Source organism: Antechinus flavipes, chromosome 3 (genome assembly GCF_016432865.1).
Source record: "Antechinus flavipes isolate AdamAnt ecotype Samford, QLD, Australia chromosome 3, AdamAnt_v2, whole genome shotgun sequence".
Taxonomy (NCBI): domain Eukaryota; kingdom Metazoa; phylum Chordata; class Mammalia; order Dasyuromorphia; family Dasyuridae; genus Antechinus; species Antechinus flavipes.
Genome location: NC_067400.1, coordinates 600,169,502 through 600,190,424, shown reverse-complemented (window position 1 = coordinate 600,190,424; position 20,923 = coordinate 600,169,502). Strand labels below are relative to the sequence as shown.

Sequence of the window (20,923 nt, the reverse complement as noted above, 5' to 3'; positions counted from 1 at the left end):
GAGCAATTAATATATAGTTTGGCGCTTTGCTACTAGATGTACTATCCATCCCAACATTTTATAGCTTCTGGTGATTTCCAATGGGACTCTCACTGGATTCTGCTAGTAATACACACAGGCACGCTGATGATTTGTGGATTTGTTTCATATTCTGCAACTTGGCTGAATTGTTTCAATTAATTTTATGGTTGACTTTTATAGTTTTTAAATGAAATAATTTGATCATTCTATAAAATGAGTATTTATATATACCAGCAAGTTATAAGGATTTGGACTTGTTTCTGACAAGCACCAAACTATAGGATTAAAAAAGAGATTGGGAGGCAATTTATTCCATCTATTTTTGCTAAAACATGAAAAAAACATTAATTACATTTATTCAAAGATTATACATTATCAACCACAGACTTTAAAAACCCACACCAAGAGCAAATTTCTTCCATGGAAATCCTAATTCTGTTGTCTTCCACGGGATGCCCCTGGGCTCCAAGGCAATGACAATGGACCACAACATCAGACAGGTCCTATAAAATGGGCCCAAAAGACATTCTGTCTGTCACACAGCTACTACCGAAATCTGGAAAGCTTATTTTGCAAGGTGTTGGTTTATTGTAACATGATTACCATCAATTTACTAAAGTAGAGTTGCGGCTTATAATGGGGGTAGGATGTGTCATTCTTAAGGATTCTTAAAATCTTTAACAATGGCTGTTTTAACTACTTATATTTATATTTAAAGACATCAGGAATTAAATACAATATAGTCAAGGATAATTAAGAAGGGGTATTCGCTCCAACAATCCAGAATATGAACAGCTGGATCCAATAGAAGTAGCTAGCATGTATGAATCATCACAGTAAACAAGATGGTAGGGTTCTATCTTCATGCCATAGGACCCTCAAGATTTCCTGATGTCTGATGTCAACTCATCCTTCCTCCTCCTTTGCTCTACTGGCTCAAATCTCCTATTTTTGGTCCTTATTTAATGTCCTAACTTAATTAAGGAGTTCACTGAATAAGGAACTGTATGAGGAGGTAGGATGGGATAAGAATATTGGTCAAGGAATAAGAAAGAAGATCTGGTTTTTCCGATGCTGTCCAGCCAGATCTGAGACTTTCCACAAATTGCTTAGCCTTCTTGAAGACTATTTCCTTAATTATAAAATAAGAGGTAATAGTCTTGACACGATTTTCCTCAGTTGTAGTAAGGAGAGTATTCTGAAAATTTTAAAGTGCATTATAAATCAAAGAGCTGCAACGTCATCATCAAACGGACGAGGCACAAATCAGGACGTCAAAAGGCCCACCGTAGCCTGAATTTCTCCAGGGGAGAAGCATGAGTCTAGGGCCATGCGGTCCCCAGGGCTCCGTGGCCGTGCCTGGGGGATGCCTTTTGCATTTCAGATCACATCATGTTGAGAAGAATTTTCAGAAAATATTTTAATACAAAAACACTTGTAAACTATAAACAATATTTTGGCTGGAGAATTGTTCACCTCACTCCACTGGACACCTCTGCATCCCCCTCCCTCATTAAACCAAGAACTTCAGGCTAATTCTTCAGTGAAAAGTTCATTGGCGATTATAGGTATTCTCTTCTTTGCAGAAGCTTCCTCACTCTGAGTTTTCCTGATCCCCAAATGGAAAAATTGTATTCAGAAGTAACGTATGGGATATCCCCCTCAACCTTGGGCTGAAACACAAAGATACAGAAAGGAAAGATGAAAATGCATGCACACAAGATATAGGATATGGCCACCTCCCTGCAGGGCAGAATTTGGGAGAGGGGATGAGTCTCCTGCAGCCATCTTCCCCAATGTTTGGCTGCTCCCCCAAGAGAAGGAGCCCCTCGCTGGCAAGGCCACAGAACTCCGCATACTGAGGCCTTTGGGCAGCGGCCTTCCCCGGCAGCCCCACCCCGTACAAGCTACAACACAAAATTTAGAATCAACATTCCAAACAGTATAAAATAACATTTCTAATTTGTGTGAATTCCCACCGCCCTCACTTCTCTTCATATTGTCTGTAGCATGCCTCCCCCACTTTCACCTGGTTTAATTGGGGAAAACAGGTGAGCTGTGCTATAGATAAGCAAACTCCTTCATGGACTGTACCTGGTACTTCAAGACGCAATGAGGAACAGTGATATTTCCAATCATCAGACAATTCACGTGCCTTAACTTTTCACGAGACAGAGGAGTCAGAATGTAGTACATTTTTTTCACCATGCTGATCCCTCGGATAATTCCTTTAATATAAAAAATAACAACAATAATAATGATAATAATCCAATTCAAAACCAATTCAAAAGACAGCACACGTGACCTTAGTGACTGAGAATATACTGTGGAGCAGATTAAAGGGTTCTGACAGGCCCTGAGCATCAGAGTCAGCCAGCACCCTGAAGAATGAGTTGTGTCACAGTTAAAGACCATCCTAGCTTCTGGGATAAGAACTCACTATTTGACAAAAACTGCTGGGAAAATTAGAAAACAGTATGGCAGAAACCAGGCAGTGACCAACACACCTAACATCCTATTCCCGTTTGACTAAACAGTCAAAATGAGTTGGTTCATGGTTTAAACATAAAGCAAATTAGGAGAACAAGGGATAGTCTAACTCTCAGATCTGTGGAGAAGGATTTATGGCCAAAGAAGGGCTAGAAAATATTATAAAATACAAAATAGATAACTTTGACTATGTTAAATTAAAAAAATTGTTGTACAAACAAAACCGATGCAGTCAAGATTAGAAGGGAAGTAGAAAACTGAGGGAAAAAAAATTTACATCCAAAGGTTCTAATAAAGGTCGCATTTTCCAAAATGTATAGAGAATTGACTCAAATTTTTAAGAACACAAACCTTTCTCCAACTGATAAATGGATATGAACAATTTTCAGACAAAGAAATTAAAGCTATTTCTAGTTTTTACACCTCTCAGATTTGGCTAAGATGACAGAAAAAGATAATGATAAATGTTGAAGGAGATATGGGTAAAGTGGGACACTAATACATTGTTGGTGGAGTTGTGATCCACCATTCTGGAGAGCAATTTGGAACTATGCCCAAAGGACTATCAAAGTGTGCATACCCTTTGATCCAACAGTACTATTACTGGTTCTGTAGCCCAAGGAAATTATAATGGAGGGAAAGGGACCCACATGTGCAAAAATACTTGTAGCAGCTCTTTTTGTGGTGGCAAGGAACTGGAAAGTGAATAGAAGCTCACCAATTGGGAAATGGCTGAATAAGTTATGGTAAATGAAAGTTATGGAATATTATCATTCTATAAAAAATGATGAACAATTTTTTTTTTTTTATAAAGGCCTGGAAAGATTTACACAAACTGATGCTGAGCAAAACAAGCAGAACCAGGAATACATTGTGCAATGATCAAGTATGAAAAACTTGATTCTTCTCAGTGGTTCAGTGATCCAGGACAATCCCAATAAACTCTGAGAATAGAAAACTCCTTTTGCATGCGGTGAGAGAATTATGGAGATTGAATGTAAGTCAACACAGGCTATGTTCACTTTTTTCTCCCCCTCTGTCATGGTTTTTCCCTTTTATTCTGATTTTTCCCTCCCAAAATGATTCATAAGAAATGCATATTTTAAAAGTTAATATACAGGTAAAGAAAAACCATGTAGGTTAAAAAAATTAAAATACATATGAGGAAGTAATTTTTTTTTTTAAAGAACAGCAGAGATGACTTTAGAGAGGCCTAGAGAAACTTACATGAACTGATGCTCAGAGAAGTGAGTAGAACCAAGAGAACATTGTACATAGCAACAAGACTATGTGATAATCAACTGTGATGGACTTGGCTCTTTCCAACAATGAGGTGATCAGGCCAATTCTATAGATTTGGGATGGGAAGAGCCATCTGCATATAGAGAGGACTATGGAGACTGAATGTGGACCAACATCATAGTTATTTTCACCTTTTTCTTTTGCTTGGTTTTTTTTTTCCCTTTTTTGATCTGATTTTTCTTGTGCAGCATAATTGTAGAAGAAATACACATGTTTAACCTATATTGGATTGTCTGCTAAGAGTGGGTAGAGATGGGAAAGGAGGGAGTAAAATATAGAACAGAAGGTTTTGTGAGGGTGCTATCTTTGCATGTATTTTGAAAAATAAAAAGCTATTATTTAAAAAAATATATAAATTGTCATCAAACTACTCTGACTTCCTCAGGATTATTCAAGGGGTTAAGTGGAATGCAACAGATTTAGCTCACCTAAGTTTTAGCAAAGATTTTGATCAAATATCTCTTTTCTTGTACATTTGCTGGAAAAGGCCAACATGAATCAATCAGAAAGGATGCAAGTAGGAGAATTCAGAACTGATAGCTGACTGGACTCATCTCAATGAGCCAAAAGGTCCTCAGTGGAGGACCCAGGGATCTATGTTGGGGCTTGTGCTGTTTCACATTTATCAATTACCCGGATAAAGGCAAAGATGACATGGGCATCCAAAGCAGCACCGAGCTGAGGGTTAGCTGCTACAGTGGATGACAGCCAGGATCCAAAGGGGTCTTGACAGTCTAGAACACTAGGCTGAACATAATAAGATGAGATCCAGTACACACAAATGTAGAGTCTTGCACTTGAGTAGCATAAACACTAATCTCATAAATAAAGCATGGCAGAGACAGGAGCAGAAGCTGTACTTAAAAGAATCTGTGAGTTTCAACGGACTACAAGCTCAAAGTGACTCAGCAGTGGGATCAATATGGAGATCAAAGAAAAGAAGAAGACCTTGGGATCAGCAGGAGGAGCCCTGCTTCTAGGAATGTCCTTGGCCCTTATCTGATCTCAAGAGTTTTGGGCATCAAAGTTTAAAGACACTAACAGGGTGGAGAACATCTAAATAGGATGGTGAGTACCTTAAGTCCACATCATGAGGATCTGTTAAAATATTGGGGAGGTTTAAACCAGAGAAGACTCAAGGGGAGCAGCAAAGAGTCTTCAAGCATCTGAAAGGTTGTCACGGGGAGGAAGGACTGAATTTGTTCTATTTAGCCACTCAGAGCACAACCAGAAAAAGGCAGAGACTGCAAAGAAGCAAACGTTAAGTCTGGTGTCAAGGAGGACCTCACACAAAAGATGGGGGAAGGAATATCACCCTATCAGGAAATGGGGCAGCCTGCCTCAAAGGTGTTCAAACACAGACAGAATGTTCTGGGAGACATAGAGTTCTACTATTTGCAAATTAGCCTAGGCAACCTGGGAAGTCTTCCAAATCTCTTAATTTTGTGATTCTGTGAATTTTTTATTGAAGAGTCTGTATCTATTTTAAAATGACTAATTCCTAATTACTTAGCTTCAACACACCTAGTAAGACTATCAAAAAAAGATCCAATTTTTTTTGTCTACCAGTGAAGCGATATAAACAAATCCTGTTGGAGAAGCAAGCACACCTCATGATGAACTTTACTTTCTGGGTTTTGAGTGTCATCTGATGACCCAAAGACATATGATTTTCCCTAAACATGACTTAGGATCCACTTGTACAGTCTCGATTAAGAGGTTTTTCTTTGATTACACGCAAAAAAGATCATGTTATTTTATCAAAACCAAGGCCATTTTAGTAATGTGAACTTACCAAACCCCAAACAGTCACAGACTGGATTGTCTGTAAGAAAAACTGGTCCATCAGTTTTCTGTTTGACATCATCTAGTATTCTACAAAGACCAATCCAGCTGGCATTTACTGTATACATGGTATGTGTAGGAGCAACATCAGTGTGAATAACCCGGAGAGCAACAGAACTAAAAGGGATCTGGAAAATAAAGCCCTTCTGTTAGTTTCACCCTGAAATGGCAATTTAATTTTTTTAATCAACCTAAAGGCTACTCATAAGTTTCCCCAATACCCTTTGCTATATAATTAACTGCAAACTGTTGTAAACATTAATTGCAAACACTAGCCACTGTTCTGGTTAGTATTTAGTTGTTGAAGTCTGAGGAACATAAAGAATTAATAAAGTTAGTGAACACCAGCACTACAGCAGGAAGCAAAGGTCTTTCTTACCTAGAAGGAAAGACAAAATGGCAGTCTGAGGGTGCTGTAAATTAGTTAAAGTACTGGTGAAAACATCTACTACTGCTAAATCTCCAAGTAGTATCCACATAAACTTTTTTTTTTTTTTAAACAGCTCTCATTCATTTTTAAAATAACACAATGAGATCAGAAGAACAGAACAAGAATGAATACATTCTTATTTTACAACTTGGGGGGGAGGGGCTTACCAGGCAACTGGGGTTAAGTGACTTGTCTAGGGTCACACACAGCTGGGAAGTGTTAAATGTCTGAGGCCAAATTTGAACTCAGGTCTGATTCCAGGGCCAATGTTCTACCCACTGCACCCTCTAGCTGTTCCCCATCTTACAACTCTTAAGGTTCCCTAAGATACCAAAGGAAATTTTATTTTTTTAATATGCTAGTTAGATTTAAGGACATTCTGGACTTTAAAAAAAAGTGACTGGAGCAGCTTCTCACACAAATTTCAAAAAGAGAAAATCCCTCTCCCTAATCCTAAAATCTATGTATTTAAAGGCTGTGAGCATTTCAGTCTTGGTTTTAGCATCATACATCATTCCCCAATTAAACCATCCCTTAGAAACCAAAGTTTTAATAAAAATAAAAAAGAATATGCAATAGGAAGCTACTTTCCAGATTTCCCCGAATCCCCTCAAAGAGCCAAACCTACAAAGACAAATCTGAAAAAGCCTGCAACATAGTCCTGGCAAAGCTATATCATAAAAATCAATGGCTAAATTCAGATCCTAGAGCACATCTTTTCAATAAGGTGACCCAAAATTCCAAAAGAAGGTACTAGTATTTTAGATAATTTTCATTTGGCTTAACAACAAGTAATAAACTCCTACCAAATGGAACCTCATTTGGATAGATTCCCTTGTGCATTTCTCCCAGAAATGCTCAAATTACCTGAAAGGGGACTAGATGGTGTAATGGAAGAAATGCTTTTGCCTGTGGTGGCTGTAGCAGGGAAAGGTAACCTAACAAGGTCATATCACGAAGAACCGGGCTATGCCATTGCCTAAAAAATAAATTAGAAACAAATTAAGCAAAGACAGTACAATTTTATCACAAAAATATTTTTATAATCGAATATAGAGTACATTTCTCTGAGGTATATTATTTTTTAAGGTTTCCAACCAGTCCCATCATAGAAGAGGCAAAAATCTTAAAATAAATAAAATAAAAAATCCTTTTTTACAAGTCCAAAGGGTTCCAAAGGGGGCAAATATTTTTGGATTTTGCATTTGGATAGTTATGGCTTTGAAAAAAAGTTAATTTTTATAGGAAGCAAATTAATGCACCTAAAAGCAGCCTTCTCACACCATATACCACAAGAGATTCCAAATCATGGCTACATGACAAACATAAAGAATGATACCATAAATAAATTAAAAAAGGAAGTCATCCCCTTTCATTCAGCCTTATGAATAGGGCTTAGAGTTCACATGCAAACAAATAATACAGAGGATAGCAGAAAAAAAGAACAATACTGATTATTAAAATAAAAATTTTTGTGCAAATATAGCTAAAGTTAGAAAGGAATACAGGAGAAAAATCTTTGCATCAAGCTTCTCTAATAAAAATTTTCAAAATACAGAGGAAACTCATTCAAATTTCTAAAAAGAAAAACTATTATCCAGTTTTGATAAAGGATATAAACAAGTACTTCTCAAGAGAAGAAATCTAAGCTATCTACTACCATGTGAAGAAATGCTACAGAAGACTAATAATTAAAGTAAATTAAAGCACCTGAGAACTTTCACCTTACACCCATTAGGCTGGCAAAGTTGAAGGGAAAAAACAAAAAGAGAAATGCTGTAAGAGTTGTGGGAAATCTAATACATTAATTCACTGTTGGTGGAACTATGAAATAGTATAGTTCCCAGGGACAGTTTTATAACTCAAAGAGATCATAAAAAGGAAAAGAACCCATTTGAAGAAAAACATTTAGAATAGTTCTTTTTCTTGATGGCAAAGAAATGCAAACAGGGGACGCTTATCAACTAACAAATGCCTGAACAAGTTATGATTCATGAAAATGATGGAATTTTAGTTAAGAAATGATAAAGGGAATGATTGCAGAGAAACCTAGAAATAATTGATGAATTGATCCAGAATCAGGAGAATAATCTACAAAATAATAACTGTAGAGACAACTTCGAAAAACTTAAAAACTCCAATTATATAATGACCAAAGGACCTTTTATAGAAATATGCTATCCACCTCCTGACAAAAGTTGACAGACCAGTATGCAGACTGAGATATACATATTTTTTGGCTGTCACCAATGCAAGAATTGATTTTGCTTGACTCTCTCTAAATATACATGTATACATATGTATATGTATATGTTTGTTACAAGGATGCTTTGTTTGTTTTCTGGGTTTTTTCCAATGAGGTAGTAGGAAGTAGGAGGAGAAAACAGATTTTTTTAATTAAAGAAATTTTTTTTTAAGTTATAAGAAAAAGAGAAAGGGGATTGAATCAAAACATTTATTAAGTGCCAAATACTGTGCTAAGTACTTTATAAATATTATCTCATGTGATCCTCACAAGAGTTTGCTATTTGAAGAAAAACATTTAGAATAGTTCCATTTCACAGTTCAAAAAAAACAGAAGGCAGAGATGAAGTGATTTGCCTTGGGTCTCATAGCTGAGTAAGTCAATAAGATGAAGCTGGATTTTAACTCTAACCTTCCTCACACCAAGTCTAGCCCTGTAATAATCACCAAGTGCTTCAAAAGAATGGCAAACTGACAACTATATGAAAGGATGTTTCAAATCACTCATTAAGAAAAATATACAATTGAGCTTTTACCTCGCTCTTCCCTCTATAATTATCTCTAAGTTATCCTATATCATTTGAACCTATTTCTTTGAATATTTTTTCCCCTCCAATGGAATTACCAACTCCTTGAGCGCAGCATCCATCTTTTGCCTCTTTTTTTTTGTATCCTCAGCATATTAAAGCCTTATTGACTTGACACAGACAATTAGGCAAAGATAGTGGACGATATATTAGGGGATATAACAAGCATACCATTGGGGGAATGAGTCGATCTATTAACTTCCAAAGCAATATGGAATTATGCTAGAAAAGTCAGCAAAACGGTCCTGACCTTTCATCCCAATGTTTTGCCAATTACCCAAAAGAAATCAATGATAAAAAGGCCCCATATATAGCAAAAAAAAATTATAGCAAAACTTCTTGAGGGGGCAAAGAGCTAGAAACAAAGTAGATGCCCATTGACTGGAAAGTGATAAAATGAATTGTGGTACTTGATTATAAAAGAGTCTTACTGTGCTATAAGAAACAATGTATTTGAAGAATACAAGGAAGTACAGGAAGATTTGTAGAAACTGATACAAAACAAAGTAAGCAGAACCAGAAAAAAACATAGACAATGACTTCAACAATGTAAAATCCTGTGAAATTAAAATAATCAAGCTTGGCCCCAAAGAAAGGATAAAAGGCACACCTCCTCCTTTACAGAGGGGGAATCCATGAACGTAGAACACTACATTATCAGGGCAGATTTGGTAGAGATGCTGGTTAGTTTTTACTAAAATGTTATTTCCTTGTTTTTTCTTCTTAGAAGTGATAGTTCTCTGGGAGATAGTTTGGGAGTTTATTGGGAAACCAAGGGAATATAAAATTAAGATAGCAATAATAATTTACTTTTAAAAAGAGGTAATTCTTCTACTACTTAAATTTGTAAAACTGTGGAATAGGCAACTTGGTAACTATGGAGGATTGACACCATTTCAAGAAGTAAATTTCAAATACTGCAGAAAAGACCTAATTCCCAGGCTTGAGATGCCACATCTTTCTTACGTCAGTTGAGCAACGCCAGCACCAGCGAATTCAGACTGTATAAGCAGCAGTTTGTGTCCTGGTGAGTGGGACTGGCTCCCTTCATCTGGATCTCCTGAACTCTCAGATTCAGTGGAGTTCAAATGCTTGTTTTTTACTTTGGTCTTGCCTTTTGTCTGCAGACCTGCCATCCCAGCAATGTATTCTGGGGTAAGCAGGGGCATATCGTGGGAATGTTCAGAACTAAACTGAACAATGTGAGTAGGAGCCAGCATTCGAATAAGATCAATGAGGAGCAAAAGTCCATCACCTGGAAGAAAGGGGACAAAACAACTCCATTAAATCAAAGCAAGAGCTGTTTTTTATACAACTCCGATTCAGACATAGAAAAGTGGACTTCCATAGTAGTTTTTGCAGCAAGAACATGACACATGTGATCAGACCTACCTTTCACCCAGCCCATTGTATTGATGATGAGAGGCACTTCTCTCTGATAGGCACTGAACACATACTTCACAACCTCAATGTACTTCTTACAGTCATCTTCACAAGAAGAATCACCATAAAAGACCATTTTTCTAGTTTTCCTTTGATGAGTGAAGGGTGACCCTAAGAAAATGAAAAAAAGGATTACAAAAGCTTTGCTCTCTGCTACAAAATACTGTCTTAAATTCTCCCCCAAAGAATACTTGTAACTCCCTTTCCTGAAATATAAGTCATCAGTTTTTTGCAGAAAGCTTCAAACACCTCACAATAATTTCCTATTTACCTTAACAATGTGCTCAAAGATGTTCAGACAACTACACGCCTTACACTTCATGACTGGCACAGACTATGTACAGTAGGGTTGATTTTTTTTTTTTAAAGAAAAGATGATAAATAATTATTCAAGTTGACAAATTCATATAATTAATCAAAACAACCAAAACCCATCCTATTAGTCAGAAAACTGTTAACTGATAACGAAGGTGGTTTCTTTCTTTCTTTCTTTCTTTCTTTTTTTTTTAAAATAACAGAGATATAGGCAGGAAAAATTTAACCCTTGAGCTACAGCAGCAAAAGGAACACCTGTCTTGGCCTTTCATTTCCCTTTCAATTCCTGTCTGTTAGTCTATTCATTTCGGAGGATGGCTGTTCCTTCTCTGACACAGATCACAGCCCCCTCCAAGACTCAATATACTGTAGCCTCAAAGCATTGCCATGTGGTGGCCCACACAATAATGTGGAGTATGTGAGTTTCATTCCTCTTCAGATGAGAGACACACAGTACAATAGATTGTCCAGGAAGACTTTCTAGCTTGGTGCAACTTGCCAGAGGTGATGTCTGCTCACAGAACCCTAAGGATCACTTTCGGGCCAGGATGACACATTTAATAGTTCACTAAAGAACATGATATTGTAGTCCCATAAATGTGAAGCTGGAAAGGCTCTTAGAGTTAATTCAGCCAACCTTCCTACTTTACAGATGGAGAAAGCACAACCTAGACGAGCTCAGTGACCTTATCAGATCAGTAGAAGATCACAAAAATAAGCAGCAGCAGGGCTAGGACACCAAATAATGTCCTCAGAACTCAAAAATTCAGGCTTCTTTCTACTCTGCCACATGATCACAAAAGCCCTTTAGTCCAAAACATAACTGCGCAAAAATTCTCTCTTAATAGAAATGGCCACTCAGCTTCCGCTACCTGAAGCACTCCAAGGAAGTTCTTGTGACTGACAAAGCCCATTATGCTTCCAGATAACTCTCAACACTGTCATGTCTTTCCACATATTAAACTATAAACTGCCATCTGCAACACACTTTTCCCCAGTATTCCTACATCTGCACTGGGGACCAAGCACAACAAGGAAGTCTAACCCTCTGTTCCACAACAATCCTTCAAAGACTTAGGAAGCTATCCCATCCCCTTTAGACTTCTCTTCTCCAGAATAATGACCCCATTCCTTCAGTTAGGCTTAGAAGGAAGGTCTAGTTCTAATCTTCTTTCCTCCACACAGCCTCTAGCTTTGTCAATGTTCTTCAAAGAAGGCAGAGGTAATGACAAGAATGGTAATTATGTCAATGCTCCTGTTAAGAAATTCAGCGATTATGCTGGGTCAACATCTAATGACACTATCCAAAAACAGCAATGGGGTTTCTTGCCAAAGATCAGATGACTCCTTTCCTAGGATACCATCTACCCAAGGGGTGGACTAGATGGCTTCTAAGGGCCCCCTAGGAAGTGTGTCTGTGAGCATGCAATGGGGATGAGTGTGCTGTGCGATCGCCTGCATGTGAATAGGCCTGTGTGCTGAGGATAGGTGAAAAGCACAGGAGCACCTGCATGTTAGCTGACCTCCTGGGGACATGACCTTAAACTCCACTCCCAACCAAAATAAATTTGCATTCACTCTTTCCACTTTTATTTATTAAGCAACTCTCATACACATAGACCTGGGATCAGAGATTTGGGTGCACACCAAATGTTGAAGACATATCCCTGAAAAAACCAAGACTCTAACAAAATGACATATGAACATACAAAAACAGTAGAACATAAAATATCTGTCTAAATGCTATGAAAGAAGAGGGGAAAGATAGTAAAGAGCCAGCCTTTTTGGAGGTATAGTTTGAGCCAGGCCCTGAAGGAAGCTATAGGTACAGATCAACATGGGACAAACAGGACGTACATCGGGTCACAGAAATGACTAGAACTAGGACAAGGAGATGCCCAGCATGAAAGCATCTGAATGGTTTGATGAAAATGAAGGGACAGTAATAGCAGAGAAGTCATGGCAAGAAAGCCTTTAAATGAGTACTTAAATACATACCAAAAATAGGGTCTGTAACATTAGACAAAGAAACACAACCAGGAGGAGTGAATTCTGTCTGTCCTAAGTCACAATCCAAAAAGTCGACACAGGGAATACTGGGGGAAAATTAAAGAGAAAGAAAATCATCACCATTTTGAAAGGATCAATGCAATTCTTATTAATTCTACATAGCATATTAACTCTTCAGTGCTACATGCCAAAGACAAAATATTGACTTTTGAGAGCAGCAGTAGTGTGATACATTCACTCTTGCAAAACCTTGCATTACAAATTTTTCTCCCTCCCTTCCCACTTCCCTCCTCCCCCTACACAGCAAGCAATCTCCCCCTACACAGCAAGCAATCCAATAGAGGTTAATAAACATGTCCAATCTTTCAAAACATTCAATTTCAAAGTGCCAGGAAATTAAATCGCTTCCATTTGAATTGTCTTAGGAAGATCATCTGTGGCAGGATAAGATAGTGGTCACTGAGGATCTTTCTTAAACTAAACTGCCAGGCATTCCAACTCTACTGCAGAAAGCACAATTCCATTGGGTTGACCAGTTCAACTGCCAAATGTACATTTGACAAAAAAAAATATTTTATAGAGAACACACACAGAGCAAGTGCTCATTAGGTGATCAGAAAAAGCAATACAAGGACACTCTCAAGGTTTCTCTTAAGAACTTTAGAATCGATTGACATGGGAGATACTGGCATAGGACCACCCAGCATGGCATGCCCTCATCAGAAAAGGTGCTTGGCTCTATGAGCAAAGCAGAGTTGAATTAGACCAAAGGAAACATGAGTTGTGCAGAGTTAGAGAAGCTCCCAAATGTTCATGTGGACTATTTGTGTTAGATTTATGGCAGAGCATTTCAAGCTTGATCGGTCTGACCAGTCATAGTCAGACATACTAGAAAACTCAACAATAACATAGTGATGTCCTTGTAGTCTCCTTCGAGAACGAAGGGCAACCAACCAACTTCTAAACATATTTCCACATTTATCACATTGCACAAGAAAACTCAGATCAAAATGGGGGGAAATGAGAGAAAAAAACCAAGCAAGTAAACATTACCAAAAAAAGTGAAAACACTACGCTTTGATGCACACTGAGTCCCGACCTGTCTGAGTGCAAATGGCTACCACAAGTCCATTGAAATTACCCTGAATTGAGGGTAATGCTTCTAAAGATCAAGAGCACTCCCAGATCAAGTCCAGCTTGCCCTAGTTCACTCTCCCTTGCCTCCCTCCCATCACACAGCCTATATTCCAAAAATTATTTTAAAAAAATAATTTTTTTTTATTCCAAGAATTGTTTGAGTCTTCCTCACAATCATTTTGCAGCTCTGATTATCCCTAAACTTATTCCTGCTGTCTCCATTCATTAGATGAGCATTTGTGCAAAACCTATTAGGCCAGTCATAACAGGGGGACCAAAAAGTCCTGCTCTAAGACTGAAGAGAAGCCCCCTCCCTGCTGAGGACAGGGTCCTACAGATTTTCGGTTGTATAAGGGCATAAGCAACAAGAAAGAAAAGGTGTGAATGGAATCCATACTCCACCAGGGCAGCCAGTCGCCAAAGGCAGGGGACCTAAACGCACTGAAACTCTGCCAAAGAGCTGGGGGGAAAAAATAAAACACAGAGTTCTGCCTCCAAGGACTAGTGGGGATGGGAAGACCAACAGTGGGACAGAATCATCCTTAACCTACAACCAGGGTAGCAAAGAACCATAGATTTAGTATAAGAAAGGAACTTTAGAAGTCCCAACTTTTTATTGGAACCCTAGGCAATGTCTAAGGTTATCTGACTAAGAGTTGGGGGGGAAAAAAGGAGAGAGATTTCAACACAGCATTCTTTCACAGTCTCAAACCTACTCTTATCACCTAAATGTATCAGTCCTCATACTCAAATGCTATTGTTTCCAAGGCAGGGCGAGGGGAGGCACTTTAAATCCTCAGCAAAATGTGGTAGCCATTTGCACTGAGAGAGGTTGGGATTCAGTGTGCATGTAAGATGACTTGGGATCAATTGCACGGCTGGGGGGAAGAGTGGCAAATCAAGGCCCAGGAATGCACTCACCAGTTCAGCAGCTGGTTAATCAGGTATCTATTAAAGGTGGACTTGCCAATGCACTTTGGCCCACAAGCCAAGATGATAGGGCAGCCATCAAATTCCTCTGGAAGGGAAACAAAACACACCAAATTCTTCAATGTGGCAAACTTTTTCATAGGAGTCTTCTCCAGTCTCTGGTGGCCTAAAATTAAGCTTTAATTTAGGAAGAGAGTAAAAGTATGTCAGTTCCTTACCACAACAAGCAGAGATTAACTCTTCTATGGCTGAACTGCTACTCTCAGACAAGTGAAAGCCACTTTCCTCCTCACATTTCTTAATGCCGATAGAAGACATGGTTAACTGCTCCAGATTGTAGGAGGACACCGCCTGTTTCTAAAGATGAACAATTTCAACTTTTAAAAAGAGTCTGAAACGCAAAATGCCAAGTATCACAGAAACAAATAACTTTTCATTGTATTCTCAGCCTTTCTTAGCTTTTTCCTTGTCATCTTTCTCACATCTCCCTCATCTTGCTAGTTCTACTCAACCTCAGCCTGAGTTCCTACTGACTGTGAAATTCATTTTCTAGGAATCCTAATCTTCTCAAATTAAATACAACAAACACATAGATATGTGTATGCACATATGCCTATGGTATGTATCTTTATATATCACAAACCTCAAAAATAGAGAATTCAGATAAAAAACCTCTTAAGAGGCTGTCCAATGGTCTCCTAAGCATCACTGTTATAAATGAATTATAGCCTCCACTGGCTTACAATTTCTTCTTTTTAGAGTTACCCCCAGAGGAAAGAATGAAAGTGTGCATTTTAAAAGGATGATAGAAAATTCTCCCAAAGGCAACATCCTGACATTGTCTTATTATCACTTACCAATCTTTGCTGGCTTCCTTCTATGACTAAAAATCATTCCTTCTCTTCCTTCAAATTACAGTTCAAGCACAACCATCTCTCTGCTCCTGAGAGTGTTTCCTCCTACCATCAATTACTTCGTATTTACATGTAGTTATTTTCTTTAAATTTATTCTGTACATCCTTATCTAGCTCATTGTTAAAATGCAAACTTTTGGCTACTGGTTGCTTCGTTGATTACATTTGGACTTAGCAGCACCCAGGGTAGAGCAAATACTCCATGACTGACAGTTCTTTGCAGAGATCCTCTCTAGAGAATTATAGAGGGCTGAAACTACTGAGTCAATGCACTGAAGTCCGGACAGCTGAGCACTTGAGGTTAACTACTGATTGGACAATACTCTATGGGCATATGCTTGGAAAATGGTTCTTTCCACTATTGGTGCTGGCTCAATGACCGGTGTATACAGAGGATTGTAGGAGGGACTAGGGGGTGGAGTAAGACTAGCCAGAGTCACTCTTTGGTGGTAGACGAGGCAGAAGGCGGTTGCGGAGATTCTGCTTCCATCCTGTTCAATCCTGTGTCTAAGACCAAGAATAAAGACTAGGGACTTTTGCCTCCAGCTGATTCTGGGGTGTCTGGGGTGCTAGCGTGGTTGTCACAGAGAATGATGTGAACCATAAGGAAAAGGTGGGCCAGGGGCTTCTACAGGATGAATTCGAATCATAGGGAACATTAAAATGCTAAAGTTTAGTGGACACAGACCCTCAATGACAAAAGTGTTCTGATGGAACAGAGATGCTAAGCTGGAAGGGAAAACAAGTATAGTAATAAGGTGCCAAGGACAGTCAAGGTGGAAGTTGAAGAGAGGCAGGCTAGCCAGTAAGAGTGGGAAGAACAGAAAGCATCAAGGGCCAGGCTTGGCCTCCTTCAGAGGCTTTGAGGACAGGAATTGTAAAAACTCAAGAACTTTAGCATTACAGATGTTGGTTTTTTACTCATTAAACTTTTAACTGGAGACCAAGTACCCAAAGGTACTAACGAGGAAGATTCTAAAAAGCTACACTGTCAATGAAAAACTTGGGAAGACAGCAAAGAGAAATAAAGAACAAACATACATGGACCAGAAGGAACAAAATGAGGTAATGAAAACAAAAGGAAAAAAAAGCCAAAGGGAGGGCCTGACCTGGTGACTCCCCTGGATAAAGAAGCTCCCTTTCTGCTGAGGCAGACAGTGAAGAGGTGACTGGCCAGGGCCAGGAGGGGTACAAACTTCCCGGCACCAATGCTAGCTTTCTACAGAAGAGGACCATGAAGAAATGAACAAACCAGTCTCAGAAACTATTTGCACTGTGAGAAGTGCCGAGGACACAATGGAAGACAAAAACAATAGCTGACCTCAAAAAACAACATAAAATATTTTACATACAAGACATATAAATGGATGATTGTGATCTCAGAGAAAAAGATCCCTCATAAGGTGGAACTTGAGCTGAATCTTGAAGGAAAGCAGGGGATAGAGATGAGGAAGAAAAGTGTACAAGGCACGTGGAAGGAGAGGCAGCCAGGCAAAAAGCCCTCCAAGGTCTGAACTTCTTTCTCCAGGAGCCTTTTTACCCTGAGAGAAGGTACTGCAGTGGATAATAATTGGTAATTGATTATAATAATTGGTAATTGATAATAATTGCTGGGCCTGGGGTCAGGAGTTCACATACAATCTTATATGCTTACTTACTACCCGGCTAAGTCTGGGGAAAACATATCACCTCCACCTGCTCCAGTTTCCTCAATTGTAGAACAGGAATAAAAACTGTACTCTGTAAAGCACTAACATTTCAAAACCACTTGCTTCTTTCCTCTCCCTCCTTTATTCTCCTTTTTCACCCTTTCCCTGACCAGTCGGCTGTGCCTGGAAATTCTATTTAAGGACAAACCCAAGTTAGCCAGGTTTCCTTCTTCATTGCCCTCCTCAGCTTTTCAGCTCCCTTTCATGTCTTGCCTTCCTCCAGTGGGAACATAAGCTCCCTGAAGGCAGAGCCTGGGCTCCTTTTGGCTTTCATTTGTACTTCTAGTGCTCAGTACAACACCTGGCACATAGCAAGGCGGCTAGGGAGGGAAGGAGCCAGCTCAGAAAAGAGCTGATATTTTTGAGGATATTCTATCCTATAGGTGATAAGCCACGAGTTGGGGTTGACTTATTCCTGTGCTTTCAAAACCTTACTTTGGCCGCCAAGTGAAAGATGGATTAGAGTGGGGAGAGAGACTGAGGCCGACCAGAAGGTACAGGCAATGAGGCCTGGCCTGCACCAGGAAGGATCTGGGCAGTGAGAGTCAGACTCATGAGCCCGAGTAACTATGAGGATGCTGGTCCAGCAGGTACCAAGAGGGAGATTCAGAAGAAGGGAGGATCAAAAATAAGTTCTGCTAGGGAAGCAATAAACTGGAAACACATGTTTACATTCAAAGGTTCTGATAAAGGCCTCATTTCCAAAATATATAGAGAATTGACTCTAATTTATAAGAAATCAAGCCATTCTCCAATTGATAAATAAAAGATATGAACAGACAATTTTCAGATGAAGAAATTGAAGCTACCATTGAAAAGATGTTCCAAATCACTATTGATTAGAGAAATGCAAATTAAGACAACTCTGAGATACCAATACACACCTCTCAGATTGGCTAAAATAACAGCAAAAAATAATGACAAATGTTGGAGGGAATGCAGGAAAACTGGGACACTGATACATTGTTGGTAGAACTGTGAATGGATCCAACCATTCTGGAGAGCTGTTTGGAACTTTGCTCAAAGATTTATCAAACTGCGCATACCCTTTGACCCAGCAGTGGTTCTATTGGGCCTATAAACCAGGAAGTTCTTAAAGGGAGGAAAGGGACCTGTATGTGCAAAAATGTTTGTGGCAGCCCTCTTTGTAGTTTAAGAAACTAGAAACTTAGTGGATGCCCACCAGTTGGAAAATGGCTGAATAAGTTATTATATATGAATGTTATGGAATATTACCATTCTGTAAGAAACAACCAACAATTTCAGAGAGGTCTGGAGAGGCTTATATGAACTGATGCTGAGTGAAATGAGCAGAACCAGGAGATCATTGTACAAAGCAACAAGAAGACTATACGATGATCAATTCTGATGGACATGGCTCTTCTCAACAATGAGATGATTTAAACCAGTTCCAATTATTCAGTAATGAAGAGAGCCATCTACATCCAGAGTGAGGACTATGGGAGATGAGTGTGGATCACAAATTAACATTTTCACTCTTTCTATTATTGTTTGCTTGCATTTTTGTTTTCCTTCTCAGGTTTTTTTCTTTCTAGATCTGATTTTTCTTGTGCAGCAAGATAACTGTATAAATATGTATACATATATTGGATATTTAACATGTACATGGAAAGGATTGGGGAAAGGAGGAGAAAATTTGGAATGGGTTTTGCAAGGGTTGATGTTGAAAAATTACCCATGCATATATTTTGTAAATAAAAAGCTTAAAAAAAAACAAAACAAGAATGAGTTCTGCCCACAATTTGACAAAAATTGGTGGGAAAACTGGAAAACAATATGGCAGAAACTAGGCATTGATCAATACCTAACACCCTATACCAAGAAAAGGTCGAAATGGGTTCATGATTTAAGATATAAAAGTGTGATATTTATAAGCGAATCAGGAGAAAGAATCCTTTAACTCTCAGATTTTGGAGAAGAAAGGAATTTATGACCAAAGAACTAGATAATATTATGAAAAGCAAAATGGATAATTTTGATTATATTAAATTAAAAAGGTTTTTAACAAATAAAACCAATGCAGCCAAAATTAGAAGGGAAGCCGGAAACTGAGAAAAAATTTTTACATCCAAGGGCTCTGATAAAGCCTCCATTTCTAAAATGAATAAAGAATTAATTCAAATTTAAAATGCAAGCCTTTCTCCAACTGATAAATGGTTAAAGGATATTAACAATTTTTGTACAGAAATTACAAATATTTCTAGTCATATAAAAAATGCTCTAAATCACTACTGATTTCAAGAGAAATGCAAATTAAGAGAACTCTGAATGTACTATTCCACATGCCTCAGACTGGCTAAGATGAGAGGAAGAGATAATGATAAATGTTGAATAGATGTGAGACCAGTGGGGCACTAAAACATTGCTGGTGGGAGTGGTGAAGTGACCCAACTATTGTGGAGAATAATTTGGAATTATGCCCAAAAGGCTATAAAACTGTGCATATCCTTTGATCCAGCAATATCTCTACTGGGCTGTATCTCAAAGAGATCTTAAAAAAGGGTAAAGGAGCCACATGTGAAAAACGTTTGTGGCAGCCCTTTTTGTAATGACAAGGAACTACAAACTGAGTAGATGTCCATCAGTTGGAGAATGGCTGAGTAAGTTATGGTATATGAATGCTCTATAACAAACAATCAGTGTGATTTCAAAGAGGCCTGGAGAGACCTACGTGAACTGATGCTAAGTGCAGTGAGTAGAACCAAGAGAACATTATTCATGGCAACAAGATTATACGATGATCAACTCTGAAGGATATGGCTCTTTTCAACAGAAAGATGATGCAGGCCAATGCTAATATTGTAATCTCTTGTGATCAAGAGAGCTATCTGCATCCAGAAAGGACTGTCAGAACTGAATGTGAATCACAACATAGTATTTTCACTTTTGGTCGCCATTGTTGTTTGCTTGGTTTTTTTTTTTAATCTGATTTTTCTTGTGCAGCATGATAAATATAGAAATGTTTAGACGAACTGCACGTGATTAATCTATGTTAGATTACTTACTGTCTAGGAGAGGAGGGGCAAGAGAAATGGAACAGAAGATTTGTCAAGGGTGAAATACTGAAAACTATCTTTGAGTCTATTTTGGAAAATAAAAAGCTATTTTAAAATATGCCACATTAAAAAAAAAAAGACTGAGTTCCGTAAGGAAATATGGGAGAGAGGGAAGAATGTACACCTATAACTTCTCCCCCCAAAAAAAGTCATTTTTAATGTGAAACTGGGGAAAAGACAAAATAAAATTTAAAAAAATGAGTTCTGTACTGAGTTTGAAATGTTGTTGGGAAATCTAATTCAAAACATCCCAAAGCCACAGGTGAGGTGAGCTCAGAGAAACTAAGACTATGCCAGCAGCACAGAAATGACAACTGAACTGATGAGACCACAAAGCAAGATGTCATGGAGCATCTGGGGTATGTTTCTATAATATTCTGATGACTACATCTAGATATCATTGGCTTCCTTTGTAATCTTCTATATTTTACTTCATGTATTTAAAAACAGTGTTATGAGAAGGGACTCA

The 20,923-nt window shown here is 38.4% G+C and overlaps 1 protein-coding gene across 1 annotated transcript in view; it reads right to left on the bottom strand.

The window, feature by feature from the left end:
• Nucleotides 1-304: 304 nt before the first annotated feature.
• Nucleotides 305-20,923, bottom strand: part of NOL9 (nucleolar protein 9) — a 25,402-nt gene continuing 4,783 nt past the window's right edge. The window contains exons 4-12 of the mRNA XM_051988677.1: nt 14,973-15,111; nt 14,746-14,842; nt 12,676-12,773; nt 10,312-10,473; nt 9,886-10,174; nt 6,956-7,067; nt 5,609-5,786; nt 2,116-2,249; nt 305-1,694 (exon numbers count right to left, since the gene is read on the bottom strand). Of these exons, the coding sequence (XP_051844637.1) occupies nt 1,584-1,694; nt 2,116-2,249; nt 5,609-5,786; nt 6,956-7,067; nt 9,886-10,174; nt 10,312-10,473; nt 12,676-12,773; nt 14,746-14,842; nt 14,973-15,111 (1,320 nt within the window). The 3' untranslated portion in view covers nt 305-1,583. The remainder of the gene's footprint in view (nt 1,695-2,115; nt 2,250-5,608; nt 5,787-6,955; nt 7,068-9,885; nt 10,175-10,311; nt 10,474-12,675; nt 12,774-14,745; nt 14,843-14,972; nt 15,112-20,923) is intronic.